A 27812-nucleotide genomic window follows, 5' to 3' on the forward strand; every position below is an offset into this window, starting at 1 on the left:
GGGGAAGATCCTGCTGAGCCAAGCTAGACTATCTGCCTCCTCAGAATTTCTGCTTCCTGTGTCTGTTTCGGTTGGTGCACTTAGTCATAACCTTTCAGCTTTCATGAACTCTGGAGCTGATACCGAGTTTATGGATGGGGACCTGGCAATGCGGCTCGGCATTAAGCTTCTTCTTTTACCAGACTCCCACCAGGTAGAAAGTAGCCTTTGATGGCCATCGACTTAACCAGTCATCGCTTATGCGAGAACTGATGGACTTAGTGGTTGGTGTTAATAATGCTGAGCTTATTTCTTTCTTAATCATTGATTGTTCGCAAGTTTCAGTCGTTCTAGACTTAACATGGTCTTCCAAGCACAATCCATATATTGACTGGCAGAACTTGGAAGTTTTAGGTTGGGCTACTTCCTGTCTTGGTCCCTGCCTGCGCTCAGCTAAATCAGAAGCCACAGTTAAAAGTGAGGATGATGACTATTTCCCTGATCTCTCTAAAGTTTCTGAAGAATATTACAATCTTAGGGGGGTTTTCAATAGTAGCAGAGCCACAGCTTTACCTCCACATAGGCCTTATGATTGTGGGGTTTAGTTACTGCCAGACACCCGCAACCCCTGACACTCTAACCGTTAAATTAATTTCATTGAACTTTTTCAACACAAAAAGCTTAAAGTTGAAATAAAACAAGAAGAAACCACCAGAGCAACAGCTTCTGGTAGCTTTGTCTGCTGAATGGAACTAACACCTCACTGACCACAGATATAAAAGCCAGATATAGATGTGTGTAGAAAGAGCAAATAATAAATGGCTGATGTGGGACATAGAGTGAAGTCATGGTGAAGAAGTAACACCTTCCAACCCACAAACAGCAGCTCCTATATTCATCTCTTACCTCTATAGACTGACTCATTTGTTAAAGAATCTGCAAGAGAAACAGAGGAACCATGATCCCTTCTAGAGAGACACAAACATCTTTATTGCTGATTCTGATGCTTTACTTTACAGGTAAGATCATGACTGATGGGAAACATTAGGCTGTTATATTATTTGCTAAAACTGGAAATTTTTCCTCTGAGTGAAAAAAAAAAACGATTTTTTTTTTTTTTTGTAATTTAACAAATTTTTCTCATACAAAATGCCTCACAGCTAAAAATAAACAGCAGAGTGATTATTCTATTAATTCTTTCTCCTTTCTGAAAAGCTCGCAGATCTGCAGATCTACGATTGATGGTCAGGGTCGGTGATGAAGTTGCTTTTGTCATGATGGGTCTAAGTGGGTTAACCCATATGCAGAACACCAGACTGGAGACAGAGGAAAAGTTAACAAAGTTTATTAAAGGAAGATGCACAGAGAAATATGGACTGGTTCTGGTACAGGTCCGGGTCTGGGATTTCTGATATCTGGAGAGATGGAGAGTTTGGTTAGCCAGGAAGTTAGATGGATTGATGAGTGGGTAGTTTCTGAATGTACCTTGAAGAGGTTCTGACAGATCCTTGAGATGGGGAACCGATGGGGTCCAGAGATTGAGGAAGTAACAGAGAGGCAGTGATGGGACTAACGGCGTTGAAAGAAACTTGTTACCTTGTTTTAGTAACGAGTAATCTAACTAATTACTTTGACTGTAACTATAACGCAGTTACCATTGCAGACACCCCGTTACTGCGCACAATGAACCTTTTTTCAAGATAGGACTCGTGCGCAGCTGCGTGAAGCTGACACCCCACCCACGTCAAAAAACTCTGCAAATAGACTGAATGGTTAGTGCAACGTTAGTGCAGATTTGTGCAGAAAAAATATTGTTTGTGCTACTTTTGTTTAAGAGATATTAAAGATTATTTTTTAGGTCATCCAGAGGTGCGCGCCTTGTCATGAGAGAGGGGAGGATGAGAATGGCTGATGTATAGTGAGATTCCGTCTGTCAGTTGGGTAGGTGGGTGTTTCCGCTGGTGGGTGTTAACGTACAACACACACAGAGAGATGGAGAGTGAGGATGACTCCAGCAGCAAAACAGCGTTTTCCTGATGGAAATACCGGTGTTACGTCGAGCTGCGTTTCCCCATCAGATACAGTTCCCTCTGCATCTCCGCACAGCGCAGGCGGCACGAGTCACCGCGCAAGTGACAGGAAACGCGCATGCTCGCTAAAGGCGCGCAACAGTCGCCCTGTGCTCGCGCCACAGGAGAACTATGGAGAGCGGGAACGATCAAATGATTAACCTGACAACAGCCAGAAATGATAGCCTATATGGAGAAAGGGAGAAATCTGGATGGATGGATGGATGGATGGATACTCTGCCTTCTCAACCTACTGTATTTTTTATTTTAAACATTATTTGATGGCCTTTGTGGCAGGATATGGAGATCCATATTTTATGTCACACACAGAGTATCCATCTAGATAGATAGATGATAGATAGATGGATAGATAGATGTTGCAGTATCTATAACAACCCAAACACACAGGATTTCAGAATTAGACATCCCCAGTTATTAATTTCACCAGATCTGAATGCCCTGTTAAAAAACTTCACATGGCGTTCCCCCCTGATGTCATTTACGTTGAGTTGCAATAAATGCTAAACTCTCTGCAGGTTCTTGTCTTTGTCGTCCGCACTATTCAGCTGGCTTTGGAAACACACCGCGAGAAAGTGGGGGCTGGGTGGTGAGAAACGCAATAGTTACTTTTACTAGTAACTAGTTACTTTTATTGTGGAGTAACTCAGTTAGTAACTCAGTTACTTTTTGGGAGAAGTAACTATAACTAATTACTTTTTCAAAGTAACGTGCCCAACACTGCAGAGAGGTCAGCAGCAGCAGCGTCTAGCTTCTGGCTAGTGAGCCTCAGACGTGGGTTTGGTTCCTAGCTCTTCCCTGAGAGCTGAGGGAGGAATCCAGACTGAGATCTTCAGGTTCAACTTCCTAGCTCTCCCCTGAGAGCTGAAGGAGGAATCCAGACTAAGACCTTCAGGTTTGGCTTCCTTGGGCAGGCAGGCAGGTTTCCAGGTAAAGCTCATCCAGAGCTTCAGACTTCAGTCAGGCTTTCTGTGAGTAGAGAAGATAGAGACAGGTTAGAATCCAGTTCCTCTCTAGAGTCTACTGTGATTCACTTGATTTACAGAGGCTTAGGTTTGCTAACCAAACTTGGTCATCACTGCGGCGTTGAAGGGTGGTCTGGCTGCTGCTTATGTAGGAAGGTCTCCTGATGGGCTGATGAGCTTCAGGTGTGCTGGAGGCTCCAGCCCAGGAGACCCACAGCGCTCTCTGCTGGAGACAGATGGTAGATCTCCAGATCCCAACAGTAACCCCAGTCCCTAACAGAAAACAAATAAAAACAGAAGAGGATCCTCGGCGCCCTCTGGTGGGCAAGCCTCAGGATCCCAACAGCTTTAGCTTGTAGTGATTTCTATATCAGGGATGATTTTGAAACCATCACCTGGTTGTTCACTTCTAAGAACCCAACAGTAAAACTGTTTGAAACTGGACAGATTCACCAAGATGCAGCAGCTAAATCAGACAGACTGAGTGTTACAGCAGACTGTTCTCTGGTTATAAAGAAGGTCTTAGAGGAGGATGCTGGTTTTTACACCTGCAGAAAACAAGAATCAGACTTTAAGATTCATCTCTCTGTTATTGACAGTGAGTATTTATCTCTCCAGATTTGACAGAACAAACAGTAAAGCCGTTTTCTTTTTGACTTTAATTAATCTTTTCTGGGACAGCTTCTTTGTATCAGTTAATCAGTTTACTTGTAATAAACATATATTTAACAATGAACAAAGGAGTCATTATTTTATTTATCTTCAAAATTTCTCTCCTCTTTCTTTTTCCCTGTAGTTCAACAAGTTCTGCATTTGACAGCCAGAGTTGGTGATGAAGTAACTTTGCCTTGTGAAAATATTAATCATGACCTTAAAACCATCACCTGGTTGTTCAACCCTAAGATGCAGCAGGTAAATCAGACAGACTGAGTGTTACAGCAGACTGTTCTCTGGTTATAAAGAAGGTCTCAGTGGAGGATCCTGGCCTTTACACCTGCAGAAAACAAGGATCAGACTTTAATATTAATCTGTCTGTTGACCACAGTGAGTATAAAAAATATTCAACTTTGCAAAAACAAACTGTCTCACCACATTTTGAAACATAACTTCAAAAGTTAAAACTAATTTATTAGCTTTTTATTTCATTTGTCTGAAATCTTCATCTACTTTAGAGGCTGAACGACAACAGAAAGATAACACCCTCCTTAGCTGCTTGGTGAGTGAATATATTTCCTGTGAGCACACAGCAGAGTGGCTGTATGAGGATGTAGAGAAAAGGTTTTCACACAAAGAGAAATCAGAACAGTCCTGCTCTGCTACTGTAATGTTTCCAACATCAATCCATGACTGGAAGTCAGACTTGCCTCCAATCTTAAAGTGTAAAGTGACAGATAGTCAGACTAAAGAAGAGAAGCTGTTTGACTTCGGGGTTCAGTCGACTGCTGGAAGAACAGGTGAGAACATTTTCATTAACTCAGATTGAAAATGATAACTTTGTGATTGAATTCACATGTTAACACCTGTCTGTTGCTCAGCAAATTACACATTGTATTTCTATTTCTATTTCTAAATGGTTCAGACTCAACAGTTGGACCAATCAATATAAAGACGACTACAAGCACACAACCACCGACAACAAAACAAGCAATTATAACTCTATCAGTAACAACAGCAGCAATGTTCAACAAATGGACCTCTACAGGAATAAATTCATTTATAAACATAAAAAAATTTATCAAAAACTGAAGGTAGAAATGTAATGTATTTGAGCTTTCATACTTCTTGATGTCATGATTTAGTTTATCAGGATTGTTTTCTTTTCCTTCTTCTTCCAGGTTGGTCTTGGTTGTTCATCGTTGGTTCAGCAGCGATCATAATAACTGTTCTAGGAATCATCAAATGGAAGAAAACTAAAGGTGAGGACACCTTTCCTACATCCTCATTTGTTTAGGATTGTTTGAATTTCCAGAAACAGAAATTATTTGTGTTCTAAATGGTATAAATAAGAACACAGACAAGAGTTAAGTTAACTACTGGCGCTGAACTGATCACCTGTTTTGTATATTTCAGCAAACACAACAAAAAAGGAAGAAGAAAGTAAAGTGAATGAATCACTGAATGAAGACACACTGATTTCAATGGAAAGAGAGGTTTTTATTTATTTTTTTGTTAACTATAAAATCTGAACAAAAAAAAACCTTTGTATAAGCTCATAAACGTCTTATAAATAAATATACATTTATTTTTCTAGAAGCAAAATATCTGATCATATTTTGGGGATATTCCTAACTTTTAATGTTCACTCATGAAGGAATAAACTATTTTCTGTCATTGCTATATAGCTCCTCAAAACTAAACAGGCTCTCAAGTGAAAAATAATTTTTATAATTTAAATATCATTTAAATTATTTAAATTATATTTGCAGGGTCCTTGATTACATATAAACATAAGAGTATTTTTATCAAATTTATTTAATTGAAGCTTTTCTTTTTATTCAAACCATACCTTTTGGTCCTAATACCTTAAACTGTAATTAATAATCTATTAACATTGTCCTTAAGATCATTGATCTTTTCTTATGTTCTTACTGGGGACGAGATGGGGACATGGCCTCCATGAGGATGTTGATCTTTATTAGTAGGAAATGAAAATGTCAAAGTAATTAACCTAAATGTAGTCTTGATTACAGTCAAAACAATGAAGAGAAAAAAATGCAAATAGCTGGAACTGTAAAAGAGAATGATTTAAGTCCACTGTCAGGAAATGTTTTATCTAAAATCAAGAAGTTACCCTAAATATTACCACCACAATAAAAAGCTTAATGCTCCAGATATTGGATTGACATTTTATTCTCCATTTGTTTCAGAATCAACAAATAAATACATTTAGGACACAGTAGGATTAAACCTAAAGACTATAGTCACATAAATTCTCATATTTAGGAAAAGATCATTGCTGCCGTCAACCAAAACAAGTGTTTAATGTTTTGTCCTGCAGACAAAAGGAGCTTCTATGATGACAATCTACAGCTAACCTGAATTAAATGTATGGGTAGGCTTTTGACTTTGGGTCTAAAACAGCTACAGGAAATCAGAGCTGTTGATTTGTTGTTTTCTCTGTGCAGAAGGATCCTGAGGATAACGTTCCCTATGCCTCCATCATTCTCACCATAAGGACCAAAAAGACCAATAATAAAACCAGAGTGAGTTTATTGTTCTACTATAATGTAGAAAATCACTAGCAAAGATTAGCAACAGAAAACTATGTGTCTTAGAGTCACATGCAAGTTTTAATAAGAATGTTACTGATGAGTGAAGCTATAATATTAAGCAACATTTAGCTGTAAATAAAGCTCAACACTGTGAATAACGTAAATCTGTCAATTTGTGAGCTAACAGGAAATATGAAGCAGGATGTGTTAAAATTCTGGTCAATAGTGAATCAATATATATTTTTTTGTTTATCAGTCTTTTCATGTTTTCTTTCTTTTTAGGTCCCTGATGCTGTGATATACAGCACTGTGAAATCTTCCTCTGCTCAGGTGACCTTTGATCCCAACGGTCTCTACTCTACAATCAGTAAGTAAGGGTCATCAGCTGTTGTTTTAAAAGTCAGGTGAATTATTTCAATCTTAAAGAAGCGGTGTGATGAGAAACTTTAATCTAGTTAATAATCTAAATTATGGATAGTTTTCTGTTGGATCTATTTGAAAATATGTCCGTAGAGCAGTAGAGCCTTCTAGAGAAGAAAGCATAAAACAGAAACTCAGCATGTTCATGTGTATGCATGGCTGTGTACTTAAATTAATATTGTTTTTCTAATGTTTTAAATATCAGCTTGAAGGCTTTGCACCATCTCTGTAAATAGTTTATTTGAGATGCTTTCCCATGATATTCTTCTATACTTTGTTTTATGCATGACCTCAATAGTATAAATACCTTTAAACGTTGCGGTTTCACACTTTGAGAAGGAAATGGAGGGTTGATGTTTCCATAACGTCAGATATGTTGAAGGTTATATCTAAAAAAAACAAAAAAAAACAGAACGCAATGCTGTTGACATTCTCACATTTAGGCCAGCTCCATTATAGACTGAAAGTAGCACCTTTACAACCACAGACTTTGCTGCATCTAATGATCTTTGATGTCATATTTATCCTCATGAACGTGAGAAAAAAAGATCTTGCGATTTGTCTGGGAAAATATCTTCAACCCATAACTCTTCGCTCTTTTATGTCATTCTAAATGTTCTCTTTGTAGATTTTAACCTTTTATTTTGATGTTAGCATGACTTAGAAATATATCATATTGGACTATCACAGCCTGTAGCCAAAAGCATCTTGCAGATGGAAAAGACAAAGAAAGATTGTTTAGAAAGGAGTCAGAGAATGAAGCTCCAACAAAACTTTGGAATCTCATGACCCATGTTTTGTTTTTGAAGAAATTATGATAAGCATGACGTTCTGTGTAAGAGTAAATTACTTATACATGCCTGTTTATTTCACTGCAACAATAGAACTTCTCTCTTCGCTTTTTTTCTGAAGTGTTTTTTTCTTTGTAAAGTGTCGTGAAATCACATTTGTCAGGAATTCTGACACTGTTTGTATTTTTTACCTCCAGGTAAAGCATATTGACAAAGTTTATTACTTAAAATGAAAATTATTGAATATTTTCTCAAAATTGAATTTTTTGTTTGCTTCATGTCATCTTAACTGTATTCTTAGAGTAAATAAATGGCTGCTTGTACTCAGATTAAGTGAAATATCTTCACATAGTTGGTTCCATCCATTCCATTTTATTCCACGACCCATCCCTAGCAATCTAAGCAGATATGTCCAGACTTCCAGATCACCAGAACACCTCCTCCAGTTGCTCTGGGGGGAACCATGGAGAGACATAGTCCCTCCAATGTGTCATGGGCCTTCCACGAGGCCTCCTCCGCCTGGAACACTTCCCAAAGGAGGCGACCAGGAGGCATCTGAAAAATATGCCCGTGCCACTTCAGCTGGCTCCTTTCAATGTGAAGGAGCAACGACTCTACTCCGAGCTCCTCACCCGATCTGGAAGGGTGCGCCCAGCCACCCTTAGAAGTAAACTCATTTCGGCCACTTGTATTGGTGATCTTGTCCTTTTGGTCATTTCCCAGATCGCCAGACCAAAGGTGAGGATGGGAACGTAGATCGATCAGTAAATCGAGAGCTTTGTCCCCTGGCTCTGCTACCTCTTCACCACGACAGTCACATACAGCGACCGCACGACTGCCAACGCAGTCTATCGATCTCACGTTCCATCCGTCCCTCACTCTTTAGGGTATTTGTTTTAAATCTCAAATAAAATCTACAAACTTTCCACTGATGTTATTATCAGACAAATCATAGTTTGCCTCATTGTTGTAAAGTAGGAATGTCCTTAATGGTATCTTATCAAGGTTCCTGGAATATCATCAAAAAGTAAATTTACTTCAATGCTTTATTAAAAAAAAGGGATTATTATGTTATGTAGATTCACGAAAACATGAGGATATTATCCAAACTTCTATATCTGTTACTTTTAGCTATTATGGCTTGCAGCTATAAAAACCAAGTTTTTGCCAGAAAGTAAAACTCAGACTAGTGAAAAAGATTTATAAATACATGGCCACAGGAAGTAGAGAGGGATTTTAAAAAATGCATTAAAAATACTTTCCACAATTTATAAATATGTGCTAAGTGTTTTTCCTTTTTGTTATCTTACTATTACCTGTATGTGGGTTTTAATTGATTAGTTTGAGGCCTAATCAACACAAGTTCATTGAAGTTACAATGTCATGGCAGCGTTAAGCAAGCCAGTGGTCTCAGAGAAAAGAGGATTCCTACTCGCAGCAGTAGACTAGTAAGCTTACAGAGGCTAATGACAGAAATAAGGAGGAAATATGGTAAAAACGCATTTTGGATTTTTTTGGGAAACCACCACCAGTGAAGAAGAACAACTGAGACAGATAAGAGAGAGCAGCCAGAGTAAGGTCATTGTTGGGTGCCTCTGCTGTCTACCTGGGGCACCCTGCCTGAAGCTCACAGCAACAGCATGGTCTCGCCGTGCACTTTCATGTCATGCAGTTTAATGTAATCATACTATTTAAGAGTGTTATTTTGATCTTGTGTTCTTTGTTTAATGGATGTGGAGAACTGTTCAATAGTGTTTAAATAGTATAGTAATATAATTATATCCTTTTGGTTTGCGTAAAAGGATTTTGGAGCTAATAGAATCATGTTTGACATAAACACAGTGACTCAGGCAAGGTGCTTCTCGACTCATGCCAGTTGACCAAATCTACGTTGTCATAGTGTTATTGTGAAGTTGAATTAATAGTTCATATTTTCACCAGAGAACTGTTGATGTTTGTGTGTTACAGACCCTGGTTACAAACAATTAAGTGTATATGACAATAAAGTAGTAGATCCCAGTCTATTTATATATTTTTATTTATTGTATTTTAAATAGGCTTATAGGCTCATAGGTATTTTGTCTAAAAAAAGACCAAAAAAGAATTTCACAGCACCCCGTGTTCAAAATGGCTTCCAGCGGCCCTGAATTTATAAAGGTTTCACTTTGGTCACACAATCCAAAGAACGACTCCTGACTTGCTGAGCAGAGCTTTTACAGAGAAAAAGCCACTGTGATCAACAGGGTTTTATCAAATCTTAAAGTAGCAGAAACGTCTTCTGTTGGAAGGCTTTAGGGAAATATTGAATTTACTGTAATTCCAGCAGGTTTTTGCAACTGTCCAAACTGCCAAACAGTTAAACTTTCTGCTTTAATTGCTTTGACTGTCTGCTTTAAAGGACATGGTGAGATGAGGTTGTAATGTAGGTAGATTAACCTTTTTATAATTTCTGTTTAGTGATCATCTGGATCAGAAAGTATTTTCTTTATTCGAAAATGTGCAAATACTGACAAACACTGGGATTTAAAAGAGAATATTTTATTTATTCTCTTTAAAAAAAATAAAAAATCTTCTTTAATAACGGGAATAGTTATTTTAGACCAAAAAATGCTGCAGATTATATTTTTGCACTTCTCCATCACGCTTTTCCATTTCTTGCCATAAGGAGGCACTAGAGATCCTTTAGAGAGCCTGTTTGTCCCACTTTTACTGTACATTTAAGCATTTTTTTTTTTTTTAGAAAATGTAAATAAATTCTCACACCATTTCACATATCTGATTGTTAACCATGTCCCTACAAACATTTTGATACAAAAGTATTTACAAACTGATCTAGTTGTACTACAAATCTTCTTTTTCTCTCCAAATAAACTTTTTCCCTTGTAGCTCCACATTCACTGTAACCCTGCAGAGCCAATCAGCATAGCTGTTTGCACATCCACTGGTGACCGATGCAGATAATTACTACATGTTGTTTTCAAATGCATTAAACTGCTTTAACTGCATCACCTTTTTATTTTTTTACGCTTTAGTGCATTAGGAAAATCAGGTTGAGATTAATTTCAGCAGCTTGCTGAAAATATAAACAAATATATATATTTAAAAAAAAATGAGAAATAGGAGACCACATGTACTAAACCTTTGTCCAAGGCTGCAGTTACAAATAGAGAACTAGAATCTCCAACGCTTTAACATATGGTTTGCTTTTTCCTCTTGGCTTCACTAAACCTCATCTGAGGATTGGCAGTCTTCATTTTTCATATTTCTGTGTAGCTAATACTAAATTAGAGTTAAGTCCTCTTGATAATTTCAATGAGGTTCTAGATTCAATGAAAGTAGAAACTAAAATTGGGGTTAATAAAAAAAATGCTACTGTTTTCATCCTCCAATCCTGAAAGTGATCAAAGTTCTTTAGTTCACATTTTAATGTTATGGGGGAAAGCTGACTGAACTCAGTCTCTAACATGGACATATGCAGACATTCACCCTCATTAATTAGTGTGTATTTTCCACTTAAGGAGATTGTGTCTATTGTAAGCCTATTGTGAGGACAATAGGCTGTCAAACAAAGTAATTCTGCCTCAATGATGACCCCCTGCAGGATGCAGTAGTCACAAACACAACAGTCTGACTACTAAAAATGGACGAAAACTTAAAAAATCACAAATCTACTGCTGCAGCCTCAACCTGTCCTGATGTGACTAAAGGTCAAAAAACTGATATAAGATTTCTAAACTTATAGATTTTTTTTTTTCAAAAAAACATTGACCAAATTAAATTGATCATCCTTAAAAATAAATTGTCTTTACTTAAATGAAAAATCTTGTGTCTTTCAACAGAAATGACTCTAATATATAACAGATATTGAATCTTTAAACATATAAATGGGTTAACTAAATTTCTACTTTTCTGTTAAAGAACTTGACCCAATTTCTCAGCCAATCACAGCTCAGTTAAAATCTCCTGAGCCAATAGGGTGCTGAGCCACACCCACATGTGTGCATAATAATAAGAGGCAGGCTGATAAGTGTGTGGAGTAAATCTGCAAAAGCTGCAGCTTGCTCAGTGCATTTTGGAGATAACTTTGTCCTCTGCAAACCTTCACCATGGTTGACGCCTTCTGTGCCACTTGGAAGCTGGTCGAAAGCGAGAACTTCGATGAGTACATGAAAGCACTTGGTGAGTGACATGTGGTCTTTCTTACTTCTTACTATATGAAATACCATAGCTCAATAATTAATATGCAAACTACACATCAGGAATAAGAGGATTGTTAAGAATAAAGAGGTCTTCAATAAAATTCTCCCTGTTTCTCTTCCTTCAGGTGTTGGCTTTGCCACCAGGCAGGTTGGTAATGTGACCAAACCGACCGTCATCATCAGCCAGGAGGGAGACAAGGTGGCAATCCGCACCCAGAGCACCTTCAAAAACACAGAGATAACTTTCACACTGGGAGAGGAGTTCGATGAAACCACTGCTGATGACAGAAACTGCAAAGTAAGGTCCCAGAACACAAGACTCAAACCTCTTCAGTTAACCTAAAAACTTTATTTATACAATAAGAGTAAGAATAAAAAGAAAGATATTCAGTGTCTGAATATGAGGAACAACTTAAAGTATTTTTGTAAGATTGAAAACTTTTTGTTACTACTTTGAAGATACTTAAAATTTGAAAATAAGTATACAGCTTTTCTTTATTCCGGGAAACAAATGTCTTTTTTCATGGCTGTTAAAATCCTGGAACGGTTTCTAAACTCTTGATTTTAGGTATGTTTATAAGTCAGCACCACTAATAAACATCTTCACTCATCTGGAGAAAACCAGCAGCCTTATAAAGGTTCAACTTGTTGTTTTCAGATTGAAACTCTTCTTTTCTCTGATTCTTTTCAGTCCACTGTGACTCTGGATGGAGACAAGCTGGTCCACGTCCAGAAATGGGACGGCAAAGAGACCAAGTTTGTTAGAGAGATCAAAGACGGCAAGATGATCATGGTAAAGGCACAAGATTAAGTTCACTTCTGCATTTTATTAGCTTTTTCTAACTTTTGACTATTGCTCAGTCAAAATAATTTCCCAAGAAAACAGGTTTAAATAGGAAAATAGCACAATATCCTATGACCATATGAGTTATTTAACCTTTTAATTCAAAGTTTAAGATGATGATAAACGATGTTTGTTTTTGTTTTTTATGGGAAGGATGCTACAGGGTTCATTAGGCATTTCTTTGAATGAAGCTGTTTAAATAAAAATATTTGGGTTCTGAGCTAGAAATTAAATACAGAAAATCAATGTGAAGACTAAACAACAAATCCCAATACAAAGCTATAGATATCATATCATCAAGCATAATATTTTTTTTTACTGGCAGCACCTGTAATTTATTCCCATGCTTATTTTATATAAACTGAGCTTTAAAAGAAAAATAATGGGATTTTTTTGTTTTGTTTTGTGCAGAATCTGACCTTTGAAGATGTCCATGCGGTGCGCACCTATGAGAAGGCATGAGAGCTCACACTGACAGCACCACTGACCGGCCAAGCCGTGTTGTTTTCATAATTATTGTGGACTGTTTGCTCTTTGCACTTCATTCTCCTCTGCATGTAAAAGATCTGCAAGCTGCACATGTTTTGTAAGATGTTTTTTTTTTTTATATGAATCCAATTCTGTCATGACAGATGGAAGGACTTTGCAACTCTGTGTAAAACAAAATAAAGAAACGAAATGTGTTGTGTTTACATGCTTGTATTGATTTAAATGAATGGTTTGGTCTGATTATAAGAGGTCAGTTGTTTAAAAAGGGTAGTTTTTAGACTAACCTTTGACATTTCTGGATAAAGTATGTTCTCTATTAAATAAACACAGATTTAACTCACTGCAGAACAACACTGTGACAAAGGCTCAATGCAGAATTTGTCACCTATAGTAACAATAACACATTTTGTTATCATATCAGGGAACATGGTAGTTAATTTTCCATTCCCTTAAACTCCATGTATGAAATTACTCTGTACATCTAATCTGTGAATCTTTGCTAGAATCATCCAGTTCCTCTACTGAATACAGGAAGGGTTGGCACAGGCACAATAACCAAGGTTTTGATTTACGCATTTATATTTAAAGAATACCAAGTTATTAATTGGAAAAATCGACCATCTTTCATAAAAAACAGCATTGTTGAACCTTTTCTGTAGTCTATCATATGTCTGAATGTGATACAGAACTCCAGCAGCCAAAACTTTTCTCTAATACCTAAAGCACTTGGTTAGATTATCATATCATTAAAGAATGGTAAGCCTCAGTGAAGGTGGGATATTTTCTTGCAGTGCAGGTTGACTACATTTCCATTTATGACACTTTTATTTTCTCCACCTAAACACATGAAGTTCTTCAAGAATTGACTGAACCTTTGTATTTCCAGAGTTGATGGTTTGTTGGGCTTTTCTTGCAATTCTCTCTACATACGATATTTTCTAGCATTTCGTGAAGAGATTTACTGTTAATCATTAATATACCTAAGTAGAGTGGTCATTTTAGACTCAAATAGAAAAGTTGAGATGGTTCATTAAGGTCAGTGTCTGACACTCTGTGTGACAAACTATGTTTTTTGTATGTTCTTTTCCATAAAGTCTCATAAATTCAATAATAGATTGTTTTTTCAAATGCCAATTATAATCAAAAGCTTCTAGTCTTGATATTATCCTGCTGAACACCAAAATGAACTCCATAATCTGGCTGAGATTATGTCTTTCCAAGTGGGTAAAGCATAAAAAAGGAGAACCACTCACCAGGAGAACCACTCGATAACCACTCAAATACTTCAACAGGTGGGTTTGTTTCTCTTTCAAGGCGAACATCAACCCCTCCTTTTTGTTTAGTGATGTACCAGGCGGCTTCATTGTTTTCTGTGTTAAACCTCAGTGCAGAAAGTAACACATCTTCAGGGAAGAAACCATTTATTATTTGTAACACACTATGTGCCATTAAAGGAGGCATGCCTTTATCTCCTCTGTCTCATCAAAGGGATGCCAACAGGGTATGAGGATCCTTCTGATTTCTCACGGGGATTCCAGTTTATCATCCCGAAAGATTTACCACCTTTGTGGTGGCAAAATCCACAGCCGTGGTGTGATGAAGCAATAGCCGAGCCACTGAATGAGAGCAATAAATTAACACAAACACTTTGGAAACATGATGATTACCATGTTCATTTTCCATATTACCTTACCTTTAATCTCTAATAATGATGCTTCCTTGACAAATGTGTTTGCAGTGAAACATGGATGGTTTAACGGGCCCTAACCATAGAGCAGACATGAGGATATGATTTTTCATCACATCTGGATAGAGGTCAGTGATCTGATCCTGAATCAGCCAAATACTAAACTTTGAACTCTTAAAGGCAGCTGCCGGATCACAGCACCATATTAGAAAAAGATTAAATCAACCTTCAGTTGGTCAAAAACAAAGGTGGAGCTTTTTAAATGATGTGTTGTGTTACATCTGGAAAACTTAACACTGGCTTTTGGGAAATGAACAACATACATTTAATTAAAACTAAATGTTATACTAGCAGGAGGACGATGATGCAGATTAAAACAAGAAGTTCACCTCTGTTTGCTTAATTCGCCAAATGAAAATAAATTATGAGGTTTAAAGGTTTATGTAGGACAATTTATTAAGTTTACGACAGCATTAATAATATTAAAATAAAAAAAAAAATAAATGGGTCAGTTTATTTTTAATGTCATCTAGAGGGAACAAAATGCAGCATTAAAAAGATGAAAAAAAATTTTAACCAGTAAAGTTTTTTCTCTTGTTTAACTCCTCCCCCTTTCAGTCAGCTGACCAGCTGGTCTCTGAACTTCCTGTTTACTTTTAGGACCTGATCGGTTCCTCAGTCCTGCCGCTTTTCCTTGTTGTTTAACCAACGTATCACCTCGTTTTGTATCATGTCTCTAATCATGGCTCAGGTTGTGTGTTTGTTCCTGTTGCTGCTCTTCAGAGAGACTCTGGTTTCTGCAGCTCCGACTGGAAGCAGCTTCCTGCCAGAAACAGGTAAGAAGCTGCTGCAGTCTTTTATTAATATAGAAATAAATCCCAGGGCTCCTGCATGCAGAGAGGATTAGTCAGTATTTTTAACATTGCGCGTTAAACAGCAACAAACGCCCACATCATTAAATAAAATAGGATATATTTATAAACATTGCGGAGCTTTGCTCATTATTCACCTGCCAAATTGTAAAATATCCTGTATTCATACATTTTATACGTTAAATTATTATGTTCAGTGCGCGTTATCTGTGCCAAAATCAAAAATCTAAGAATTGATCAAACTTTAAGGGGAGTTCTGCCATAGGAGTCATCCATGGGGTTTAATGTTTTTTTTTTGTTGTTGTTGTTGTTGTTTATTTTTGTTGTTTATTTTTGGGCTCTAGTGGCCTTTATTGTTTTACATTTTTAAAGTAGGCAGATAGGAAACAGGAGCAGAACCCCTGGACCTTCATCATCACACCATGGCTTCATCCTTAGCTGACGCTCAAAGGCAGTTACTAATAGGAAAAATAAGATTGAAGACATTTTACCCTTTTAAGAAATAAACATACATATTTTATGTATTTATTTCTACAAATTTTCTCATGTTTGTGTTTTACATGACATGGTTGTATTTATGTATATTTGTTGCTAGGGTTATAATAAAATAATATCAGTAACACTACTTCTGCTAAAACAACTGTAACTTCTATGACTTAGATTCTATTTTTTTCATTTTTTACACACAAATGTATACAAAAATAATTTTATTTTAGTACAGCTCTCTAGACTTTTTCATTTTTTAAAGTGCAGTCTTGATTAAAGTAAGCAGCAGTGATTAAAAAAAAAGAAACTGGTGAAAAGAAACACTGTGGTGATGTAAACATATGACTATAGTTCCCACATTTAGTTCATTCCAGTGGATAGGAAACAATATTCTAAAATGATTATTTATCAGTGTTCTGTTTTCTCAGGCAGGTTCTGGCACATCACTGACCTCCACCTGGACCCCACCTACCACCTGGCCCAGGACCCCACCAAGGTGTGCTTCTCCTCTAAAGGAGCCCCCGCCACCCACGCAGGGCTGTACGGAGACTTCCTGTGCGACTCCCCCTACAGCCTGATCCAATCAGCCTTTGCCAACATGGCTCCACTCACACAGCCACAGGACTTCATCATATGGACCGGGTCAGTACGCACACTGAAGGTGACGACTGAAAAATACTTTAAAAGTATTAGTTCGGTTTGTCTCATTATAGAATAATGCGAAACGCTGAATTGGTGAATGTCTGTCAGGAATAGAAAGAACCAGTTCACAGTTCCTGTTCCTTTTTTTACTCTAGTGGTGGACTTAGAAAAGTTCAAAGATTTTAAGTTACTTTCATTTTCAATTGGTCCCAGATGACTCTTTAGTGCTGTTAAAGTTAAAATTTTCCATTTAAATTAAAAGATAATTGCAACAAATTTCTTTATAATAAAAAAGTTGCATATATCTATCTGTTTTATTTAAAGAGAAAGGAATTAATTACAGGCCCTTCTCTCCTCTGTTTTGGAGTACAATGGACTCATAAATGAAGTAGGAAACAAAAAGGGGTATGAATATGAAAGTTTCACTTCTCCATACCGCTTTTCACACATTAGCACTAACTTATATAGCTCATTTTTAATCATATATATCACAAGCTATACATTATGTTTGTATGTGTTAAGTTGGTAATTATGCTAGATTAAAGTAATTCGTTCATTAATGTTAATATTCCTTTTATTTGAAAAGTCCTCCTCTGTTTTTGGAAGATGGTTTAAAAGATCAGCAAACAGACTATGATTTTTTTTTTTTTTGTGACCTCTATTCCTGACGTTCAGTTAAGAGGAAGCTTCACTTCCCTCTTCCTGAAGATTATTATCTTCTGTGGTTTTTCATGAGGAAGTTATTTTAAAGAGTCTTTATACATTTTAGCTGGACTGTAAGGAAGTGATTGTAGTTTTTATGGAGTTGAGGAAGACTTAAAAAACATTCATTTGAATTAAATATGTTTAATTTGTTGTGATGAATTTAGAAGGGAGTAGAAATATAAGTTTTACTTTGACCTACTCCCTTTAGGATATCTTGATTCATATCTTTACCAATATATCTTTTGTCAATCTTTTTATTTGTATAATATTTAAATAGATACATTAATTGGAGTCATGATTCGATCTTTGTGTACTATGACTACAGTAAAATTTGAAACTTTATATTGATACCGACCAAAATATTCTATAGTCGATACCATTTTTGACACCAATGGCATAAAAAATTAATTAAAAATAACATGAAAAACTCACTTTTTTTTCTATATCGCGTGGAAAAAACAGAACAATATGCTAGTAAATACAAAATGAACAACCCAAGTAAGACAAAATCTTCCAATATTTTGAAGTTTTCAGATGTATCATTATTTATATGTAAAATTAGGCAGTAATCTAAAATTAACAGGAATAATATGCAAATGCTTTTTTTAAGTAACAATACATTTAGAGTATAAATATTTTTGACAACCGTATTACCGCTAAGATTATAATTAACATTTGGCTAATACCAACAAAGTTAACAAACAGGGTTCCCGCGGGTCCTTAAAAAGTCTTAAAAGGCATTGAATTCTTCAAAATAAAACTAAGGCCTTAATTGGTATTAAAATATCTTAAATCAGTCTTTCGCAGGTCTTAATTTTTAAAACATCATAAATATTTTTAATCTAAATAAAACATTAAAATTGACAATTTTTTTTTTGTATTTAAAAAGAATAACGACTTGCCATTATTGGTTCCGTCCCGATAGCGGAACCAATAAAAGCGTTGTTGCGGCCGGGACATTTGGGAGATGCGCCATTAACTTTTTGTCTGGAAAATATGAGCAAGTGTAAATGTAACCAAAATTGGCTCCAGCCAAGAGTTTTCTCCATGGCTAAAACCAGGGAACATACATGAGGCTCAGTGGATTTTGTGCAAGAAGTCATTCAAGCTCAGAACGATGGGAATTAAGGCAGTGGAGTCACACATGCGAAGCACGAAACACAAAGCGTCAAAATCGAGTTACGCCTCCACTTATCACCAAATCAAACATACTAAGAAAACGATACAAAGAAAAATAGCTGCAAAAAAGACTTAGCACTGGTTATGTTGTGGCTTTAAAACTGATTTTTTTCCCCTGCTAAAACAAAGTTTGTGAATTCAGTTAAATAATTGTTAAAATATATCTGTCATTTGTGTGTTTGTAGCTTTCTTCCTGTATGGGAAGCTTTTCAAAATTTGAAACATTAGTGCAGGGGTTTATGTTAAAATAAACCTTTGGGTTAAGTTGTCGCAAGCAGGTTTTTCTTGTGTTTCTTGTGAATTTGGTCTTAAATTTTTATTTCAAGTGGCATTAAAAAGTTTTAAAAAGTCTTGAATTTATCTTGCCTTATGCTGTAGGGACCCTGACAAATGTACTTTGTGTTTCTAATTCCTCTCATTTTATCTTTATTAGATAAGCATATTATGAAGGGTTTATATTGTTTGTCTCACAGGGACAGTCCACCTCATGTTCCTCCAGATGAGCTTTCTACAGACTTGGTGATCCAGGTGATCAGCAACATGACGCAGACCATCACCAAACACTTCCCCAACCTGACTGTCTACCCAGCTGTGGGAAACCATGACTACTGGCCCCAGGTAACCGTGACGCATCAGGGAGGAAGGATGGAGACAACAAGTGTGACCATGTTATTCCCCAGCTGTGTTAAGTTAGTCCTGAAGAAAGGAATCAGGTCATTTTTAGGGGAAATTTGTGATAATCAGATATGCAGCAATCAGTTACCCAGAGGTATGACTCAGTCAATCTTCTCATGACCTGCTCTTATAAAAATAAAACCACATCTTCTTTCACTTCTGAGGTTTTAAAAATCAAGACTTTGTTTATCTCTTCATCACATTAAGCATTTAACAAAACAAAACCAACATGGATGCTGTGAATAATTTACAACCTTTGATTCACCAGCTTGTAGAGCAACATATGGCTGCAATATAGTGATTGTTTCTTATTTCTATTTAAGTATCCAGTGATCTTCCATGTTATTTTTCATTAATTTTGTTTCCATCTATGAATGTAACCTGTATTTATTCAGGTAGATTTCATTGAGGTTAAAACATTTTTTTAAGAGAGTCCTGGTCAGATCAGATCAATTGTTATTTTATCCTGAAACCTTAAAACTATAAGAAGGTTTGAATTGTTTTCCAGTGATTGCTTATCTTTATTCATCCAGGACCAGATGCCAGACTCCCCTAACGCCATCTACAAAGCAGCCGCTGCTCTCTGGAAGCCCTGGTTGGACGCTGAAGCTCTCTCCACTCTCTCACAAGGTAGATTAGGGCCTCCTGGATCGGGATAGAATGTTTTACATAAACTGATTCAGCTGTTAATCTGAGCTGCTTTATATCTTAATTTGAATCACTTCACTTCATTTTAGTTTACTTGTAGAGCTCTAAACCACAACATCGGGGAAAAATTTTATTCAAATCCAGTTAGATTTGGTCTATTTTAATAACATCCATTCCAATATTCATGGTCTCCACGCTTTTTATATCCTAATGTGGTGAAATTATACTTTTTCAATATAAACTTAGGTTGGGCAGCTTTAGTGTTTTTACTGTTGACATTAAATTGATCTGCTCTGTTTTTATGTGAATATGTTACTGGATGCTGATAGGAAATTTCTAAATGATTTCTGCATTGTAAAAATGAATTCAAATACCAAGGTATCAGTATTTGATCTTTAAATTCATTCTTGGTGTAAGATCAGTTTAGTTTTGACTCAAAAAGGCAGCATCTCATCAGTTTAAGGAATTGAATACCTAATAATATATCTCTGCGTTCCATGCATGTGAATGTTTTACTTTAACTGTACGTTAACCTGTTGGAAATGTTGGAAAAATTTACAGATGGCTTCATTTAAGAAGCATCAGGCTGTATTTTGGGCTTTGCTCTGTTTCTGTAGGTGGTTTCTACTCTCAGCTGGTAAAACCTGGTCTTCGGTTAGTGAGTCTCAACACCATCCTTTACTACGGTCCTGATAAAGTTACAAGTAACATGACAGACCCAGCTGGACAGTTTGAGTGGCTGGAGAAGATTCTGCAGAAAGCTGCTCAGAGCCAAGAAAAGGTGTGAACTTTTCCTTTAATTTCGCTTCCTCATGGCTGTGTGTGATATCCTTTAAAGTCGGTTTAATCCGCTCCGCCTGATGCATTTGTTGTTTAGGTCTACATCATTGCCCACGTCCCGGTGGGATACCTGCCCTTTGTCAGAAACGTCACCGCTATCAGAGAGCGCCACAACGAGAGGCTGGTGTCCATCTTCAGGAAGTACAGCCATGTTGTTGCTGGACAGTTTTACGGCCACACCCACAGAGACAGCATCATGGTGCTGTTAGACGAACAGGGTGAGAAAAGACAAGTACTGACAATCTTTTATTTGGGGCACTTGAAGCTGTTTGATACTCGTCTCTGCTGGTTAATTCTGATCTGATTTGATACCCATTCTAATATGATTTAATAAAAAAATCAAACAGAGAGATTTACAGTTCAAATTAAGGTCGGATGAGTTAGTTTTAGTTTGTTTTGAAGATGTTTAAACAGCATTCTTAACAATTACCTAAAGCCATACTTACTCTGTTTTCTTTGTCTGTGAGTAAACGGAAAGAATACAATTTGTTATATTGTATAAAAAAAAGTAAAGGATGTCTTTTTGGATCAATGCAAAAATAAAGAAGGATTTAAAACTTTATTTTGAGACTTTCCCCACCCATCTTCCAGAAATGTATGTTTGTCCTCAACCTGCCTTCTTAATTAATCTGTTGTTTATTCCATTCATTTTTTCATTCCATTTATTTACAAAAAGGGTTTATTAGGAGCTTAGAATTTTTATTATTTATTTTATTATTAATTGTATATTTTTATTATTAATCAGGCTTGTTTTAGGTCTCCTAAAAAAACAAATCTTTATAATTCATTTTCTCTTAAAATAAGTGCATTTGTTCTTGGATTGAGGAGGTAAAGGATACATTTTGCCAATGAAACAAGACAATTCACATTTAAAATAAGAAAACACAATTGCATTGTCTTATTTCAAGTGCAGTTTATCTAAATATCTTATTTTAAGAGCAAAAATCCTCTCATTCACCTACTGAAATTAAGGGTAAATACACTTAATTTAAAAAATTTATACTTATTTCTAGTTGTTTCTGTGTGGTTAGATTTCAGCCCCTGAGCAGACTCTAAACTAGACTAAATGTACTAACTACTGTGTCAAAAAACACTTAAACTGTGAAGAACGTATAACCATTCTTGTTTAGACTTTAGTACGAAGTACCTATAAACTGTAGAATAAATATAAAGTAATATACAGTACCTTTGCATATTAACATGTTGTAACGACACTGAGGATCAAGGAAAGGTTTTTCTCTGGAAATAGATCTTGCTTTACTTTCAGTGAAAGAAAGTACCTGATCTCCATGATCTTTCTATCTCTATTAGATCACCCTATTTTGTAATATTCAACTCCTCTGTTATTAAAACTGTGATTTGTGTACAAAGATCTAAACACATATTTGTTAAGTGGTTAATAAGTACAAGGTTTGATTGTGTTGGATAAAAAAAATCTTGACTCCATGCGGTTGTTCTGCAGGTGAACCAGTAAATTCTCTGTTCGTGTCGCCGGCTGTTACGCCCATCAAAAATGTTTTAGAGCCGTATTCCAACAACCCAGGTTTCCGCATGTATCTATACAACAACGAGGACTTCAGTATGAAGGTAAGAAGGTAGAACAAACTAAAGGCTTTTATTCTAGTTATGTTCACATTCTTCTCAGACAAACATTACTGATTTAAAGGAATACAACAGTATATAAAACATAGCTAACCACCTCATTAACATTAATGTTTTTGGAATTCATTGCACAAGCGTTTGGACCATGAAACTGGCTGATGTTGACTTGATGGACAATTTTATTCACGTCACTTTACAAAATGTCAATTTCAATCTAAAGTTAGATTCGCTGTTCAGCTTCTCAGTCTGAGTCTGTACAGGCCTCACGAGCAGAGCCTTGAGAACTAACACTCCAAAATGCATCACTTTAGCCAAATGATCCAGTTCAGTTTTCAACAGGACTATGTCTTTTTTTTAAGTAGAATGCCAGATACCACTTTTGGTTTTCTGCTGTCACTCCATATTCTTGAGCTTTATCATTGAACACGGTGGTCTTAGGCTTAAGTCTGATCTCTCTACACAAACAGGGACCACAAGCTCTGCAAAAAAATTAAAAAAAATGCTAATAAATCAGGGATTTTGTCAGAACATAGACTCATGCAGCAGCTAAAATAGGAACGTCTCAAGACTTGACCTACTGGTAAATTCTGGAACTTTGATTGGATGCAAAATCTTTATCTCATGTAGTTTGGAGTAAAAGGATATCAGACAATGGTTCTGACAGGGATATGCATGTTCTCCTGTGAGAGGGTGCGTTTGATTTATCAGCCAGGAGTTTTCTGACCAGAGGCATTTCATTACTAATTAACTACATAAAGGTATATCAGCTGAAATTCAGTATTAAATTACTTTTGGTTGTTTTGGAGCATAATAAAAATATCTTACATCCATTATCTTAGAGTTTTTTTGTGTTTTACTCCTTTTCTAAATCTACTGCATCATATATTCACCTAATTATTTTTAAACCCAAACAAAACATTTTATAAAAACTCTGTTATGTTAAATTAAATGTTCTGAATAAACGAAATGTTCATAGGTTACATTTAGTGTTCAGCATTGAATAGTAGGACATAAAAAACAGCTAAAATTGGATTATTGTGTTTATAACTTAGTGGAATTTGCTGGTTGTTTTTGATGTATAAGGAGCATTTTACTAAGCATAAGCTTGTTATTTTATCAAAAGAATGATGGATTACCACAAGGTTCATTGTTTCATTGACATTGATTTATTCTCTCTCACTATATAATCCACAAACTAACAGAATTTAAAAAACATTGTCGGATATTCTAATAGAATTAGGCTTAACTGCTAATTCCTTTCATCTCTCTGCTTACAGACCGAAGCTATATGCGCTTTTAGGATTAATTACGGTGCCAATCAGAACACAAAAACTGTTTCTGGCTTTTAAAGTGACTCAAAGACTTTTTTTTTTCTTCCTCTGTCTCTTTTTGGGCTTTTCTGTCCCTTTGAAGGATATCTGGCAGTACTACTTGAATCTGACGGAGGCCAACGAGAAACAAAGGTCCGACTGGAGGCTGGAATACGTCATGACCGAGGCTTTTGGGCTGAAAGACCTGCAGCCAAAAAGTCTTCTTCAGCTGGGCCTGAGCTTCTTGCTGCCACAGGCCAAAGCGTTTGACCAGTACTTCAGCCATTTTATGGTCAGCTACGACAACAGGATCACCTGTGATGGAAGCTGTAAGGTCAACCAGGTGTGTGCTGTGCTTTACCTGGACCAGAAGTCCTACAACAAATGTGCTGCTAGTGCAGCCTTGTAGCAAACTTTATCCTCAGGAAACAGTCTTTAAGATTTTTGATAACTGCCGGAATCAGAAGGGAAATGTGAGCATCTGCTTTCACTAAAACCAATATTCAACAAATAATTTGTTCTTAAGGTGGTATTTTTTGTTAAAGTGGTATTTTTTTCAGTTTTATGCCAATTACTTGATGTTAGAGACTTGTAGAATACAATGAAATAAAAATGACACAGATGTTTGGAAACTCAGGAAAAAGACTTCGAATTGTTACTTAAGGAGTTTAAAATGTATTTTTTTCACTATTAGTTTAAAGAGATCAAAGATAACTACTGTCTTTATGTTTCATTTAAATTGATTATGTGTACTGTTGTTGAGCAGCACAGTTGCTCTACTGATGATTATTTGTTGCTAAAATATTATGTTACAATATTTTTTAACATAGTATCAAGATGCATCTCTGTGTATTTTTCTCATCACCTCTATAATTTTTTCTTTTTATTAAAAATCTTTTCAAGTGCAATTATGAATCCAAAGATTGTAAAATGATGCTGATTGCTGCAGTTACAGTGCTTCTTTTCATGGAAGAGGATAATAGTATTTAAAATAAAGTTTGTATAAGTATCTGGAGGGAATAAAATATACAAAAAGTGTTGTCTTTTCAAATGTTGTTTTTTATTTTTATATCAGAACAAATGCATCTTAAGACTTTTTTATATTTAAGCTATAAGGATGTCACAGAAACCATCCGGATATCAGTCAACAAAACCTAATCTCTGAATATTTCTGCCTACATCTAATATCTTACATATTACCAAGCTGATAGAATAACTCAGCTTCTGTTTAAGGTTTATGTAACCCACTGCTTAATATAAGCTGGTTCATTCGTTGTTGTTCACTTAAAAATATCATTTGATGAAGCCTTTTCTAATTTTCCCCACTACAAAATAATTCCTAAAAGTATGTCTGATGTGTGGTGACATATCAGGTCAGCATCCTTATCAGTCCAGACCCAAAGCTGCCAAATCAGTATTATATCAGAAATCGAAAAACTTGGAACCAGATGCCCCTAGTTCAAGTTTTAAATCAGTTAACAAATTTAAATGTGATGGATAAAATTTTTTATCAGATTAATTTTGAATACATCACAGAACATTTAAGTGCTACATCCATCTATCTATTTTCTCCTGCTTAGTCCTAGTCAGGGTTACAGTGGGGCTGCTGCCTATCTCCAGCAGTCTATGGGTGAAAGGTGGGGGACACTTTGGACAGGTCACCAGTCTGTCGCAGGGCAACACAGAGACAAACAACCTTTCACACACACGCTCACACCTGAGGACAATTTAGAGAACTAATTAAGCTAGTTAGGTAACTTTTTCTACATAGAAAGTTTTTGTAGAATTCACTCAATAAAATCTAAGTTACTAAGAAGAGTTGATTTAACAAAATCAAGTAAATTTTACTACCAAATTTGTCTTGTCAACAAAAGATGTATTTATACTTTTTTGTTTTGCTGGTACATTTTACAAAGAGACATTCCAGCTTTTTTTTTCTAACATGTTGACAGGTCTAAAATATATATGCAATTTATTTACTTCTGTAAAGGATACCTAAGTCAAAATTGGAATAGTAGTTAGATGTGAGACAAAGCTCAGGCGTTGCCAGATATAGCTCCAATATAGAGCTAGGAAATAGCTTTTCATTGGGGTTAAATATCTCAAATTAAATAAAAAAAATAAATAAGCAAAATAAGCTTTGGCTTTTGAGCTGTGCTGACTTAAGGAGGCAATGGGAGTCAGAATGGCCTTGAGTTAAAACTGTATCACATTTTAATAGGAATATTAGCTGCAATTATTCAGCATATACAAAAAAACAAAACATTATTGGATACATCAGTTGTGTTTCGTCACAAAAACTTATGAGCTTTTTTATTTTGATTAAAAGTTCAGCAGTAATGTTATAAAAGTAGCCTGTAAATTTAGTTAATTAGAGATAATTTAAGAATGCATAAGTTATCAGTAAGGAAAAAAAAGCAGTAAAATGTATAAACTGAAGCTGCATGGACTAGTGTCCCCTGCTGGAGCCCCAAAGCCTCAGCAGCTAACCCCAAAAGACCGTCAACATTCAAGTTCATTCCCTCCCACTATCACCACCCCTCCGGTCCTTTTCTTCTCTTGTTCAAACCTTCTAGAAAATCCCCCTTGTTTCTCAGCCACCGACTGAAGAATTTGACCCTCACCTCCTTCCCATCACCCTCCCGACTCTTTTGTCCCCTTTGCCTCCCTTCTCAAATGTTGAGTGGACCTCTCCCAAAGCTTCCCTAACACTGCCTTTTTGTGTTTGCTAATGCATCAGTTCAAATCACCAAAAGCTGGACTGCATAAGAAAGAGTTTCCCATCTTCCAAAAACAGTATTTCTGACATGCATGAAATTTCATTTCACAGTGGTTTGGAATAGAGGCTTTGTTTTTTGAGTTTTTTTTGCAACATTTTTTTTTATTATTCTGTAAAATTCATTGGAGCAATAAAAAAAACTCTTGAACATTTTAGAGTTTAAGGTCAAAACAAGAACACAAACAGGAAATGCTGTCTTGTCACAGTTTGCATAACAATGAGATGTTAGGATATCCAATCTTTTATGCAGAATAATTATCTGAATTATTTGTTATTAAAAGATAATATTCAGAACACTTTTGGAGAAGAATTATTTGCTCAGGAGTTTAGAAACTTCTCTTGAGACCAGAGTCGGTACTTGGTGTCTTTTGCCAAACTCTTTCCCCTTCTGTGCCTCCTTTGCTTTTATTCTCCCTGTCGATCCCGGGCCTCCTTCCTCTCAGTTCCTGTCCAAATGTAACCGTGGAGACTAAGATGGCGTAGGAATGGCAATGGAAAGGACTCCGTCACCACAGTAACAGGAGTAGAGCTTCCAGTCATGAGGATCCTTCTCTTGAGTCACTATTATTAGCAATGCTTTCAACTCCAGACCAGCCAAACAGAGGAGCTGTAATGCATGTGTGTTACGAGATTCTTTCTGCAGCATTTAATGGAGCTTAAACTTTATAAACTCATGCAATATGGGCTTTACAATTGAAAAAAGTAGTTAGAAGTGTTTTATGCACATTTAATTGAGGAAACCAAATTCCTTCCAATACAGCCTGCTTTGTATGGCTAAAGTTTAGAACTTGTGTTTTCATGTCATCAGTAATGATTGATGACTTTAAACTAGTGTTGAGCCGATGCCATTTTATGGCTACTATACCTGGCTGTACAGTATTGGCAGATACCGATACGATCTGTTAGAAATCGATGTGTGTTTATATGAAGAACTGCATACTACTTGGATGTAAAATAATTGCCATCATGGCTTTGTCAAGCTGCTGCCTACCTTTATGAAGCAGGAAAAAGACTAATACAAAGAGAATCTAGTAGAACTTTTTATTGCCTACCTGGAATGGGTGACAATAGTTGAATAAACTTTTGGCTCTCAAAATGGTATCAGTGCCCTATTTGTTGGTACTTGCCGATACCACCACTTTAGTGCTGGAATGGGGCCCTGCCCAATACTGGTATCGGTGCAACACTAATTTAAACACAAATTTCATCATCTGTAGAGAAAGGTCAAGAGAACACTCGTCTTTGTGCCAAACTCTATCTGATGTCTATTGCAAAACACTGTATGTGTGATTGTTCCTAATGGTCGGAGGGCATTGTTAGAGACTATTTTTTTCATTGCCATTTTCAATATGGCTTACAAACTAGGACAGCACTGCCAAAAATGTAAATCTAAGTAAAAGG

The 27812-nt window shown here is 36.2% G+C and overlaps 2 protein-coding genes across 2 annotated transcripts; both read left to right on the plus strand.

The window, feature by feature from the left end:
* The first annotated feature begins 11472 nt into the window (after window positions 1-11472).
* LOC119795915 (fatty acid-binding protein, brain) lies at window positions 11473-13180 on the plus strand. The gene is made up of 4 exons (XM_038304158.1): window positions 11473-11633; window positions 11779-11951; window positions 12345-12446; window positions 12909-13180. Exons 1-4 carry the CDS (start codon window positions 11561-11563, stop codon window positions 12957-12959), a joined length of 399 nt encoding a protein of 132 aa, XP_038160086.1. The 5' UTR covers window positions 11473-11560; the 3' UTR covers window positions 12960-13180.
* Window positions 13181-15308: 2128 nt separating this feature from the next.
* smpdl3a (sphingomyelin phosphodiesterase acid like 3A) lies at window positions 15309-24444 on the plus strand. Its single transcript, XM_038304157.1, has 8 exons — window positions 15309-15509; window positions 16460-16673; window positions 19031-19175; window positions 19766-19862; window positions 20498-20661; window positions 20758-20938; window positions 22183-22307; window positions 23736-24444. The coding sequence occupies exons 1-8, from the start codon at window positions 15404-15406 to the stop codon at window positions 24039-24041; spliced, it is 1338 nt and encodes a 445-aa protein (XP_038160085.1). The 5' UTR covers window positions 15309-15403; the 3' UTR covers window positions 24042-24444.
* Window positions 24445-27812: the final 3368 nt, after the last annotated feature.

The sequence above is a fragment of the Cyprinodon tularosa genome, unplaced genomic scaffold (assembly GCF_016077235.1).
Source record: "Cyprinodon tularosa strain WSP-4 unplaced genomic scaffold, ASM1607723v1 ctg526, whole genome shotgun sequence".
NCBI classification, from domain to species: domain Eukaryota; kingdom Metazoa; phylum Chordata; class Actinopteri; order Cyprinodontiformes; family Cyprinodontidae; genus Cyprinodon; species Cyprinodon tularosa.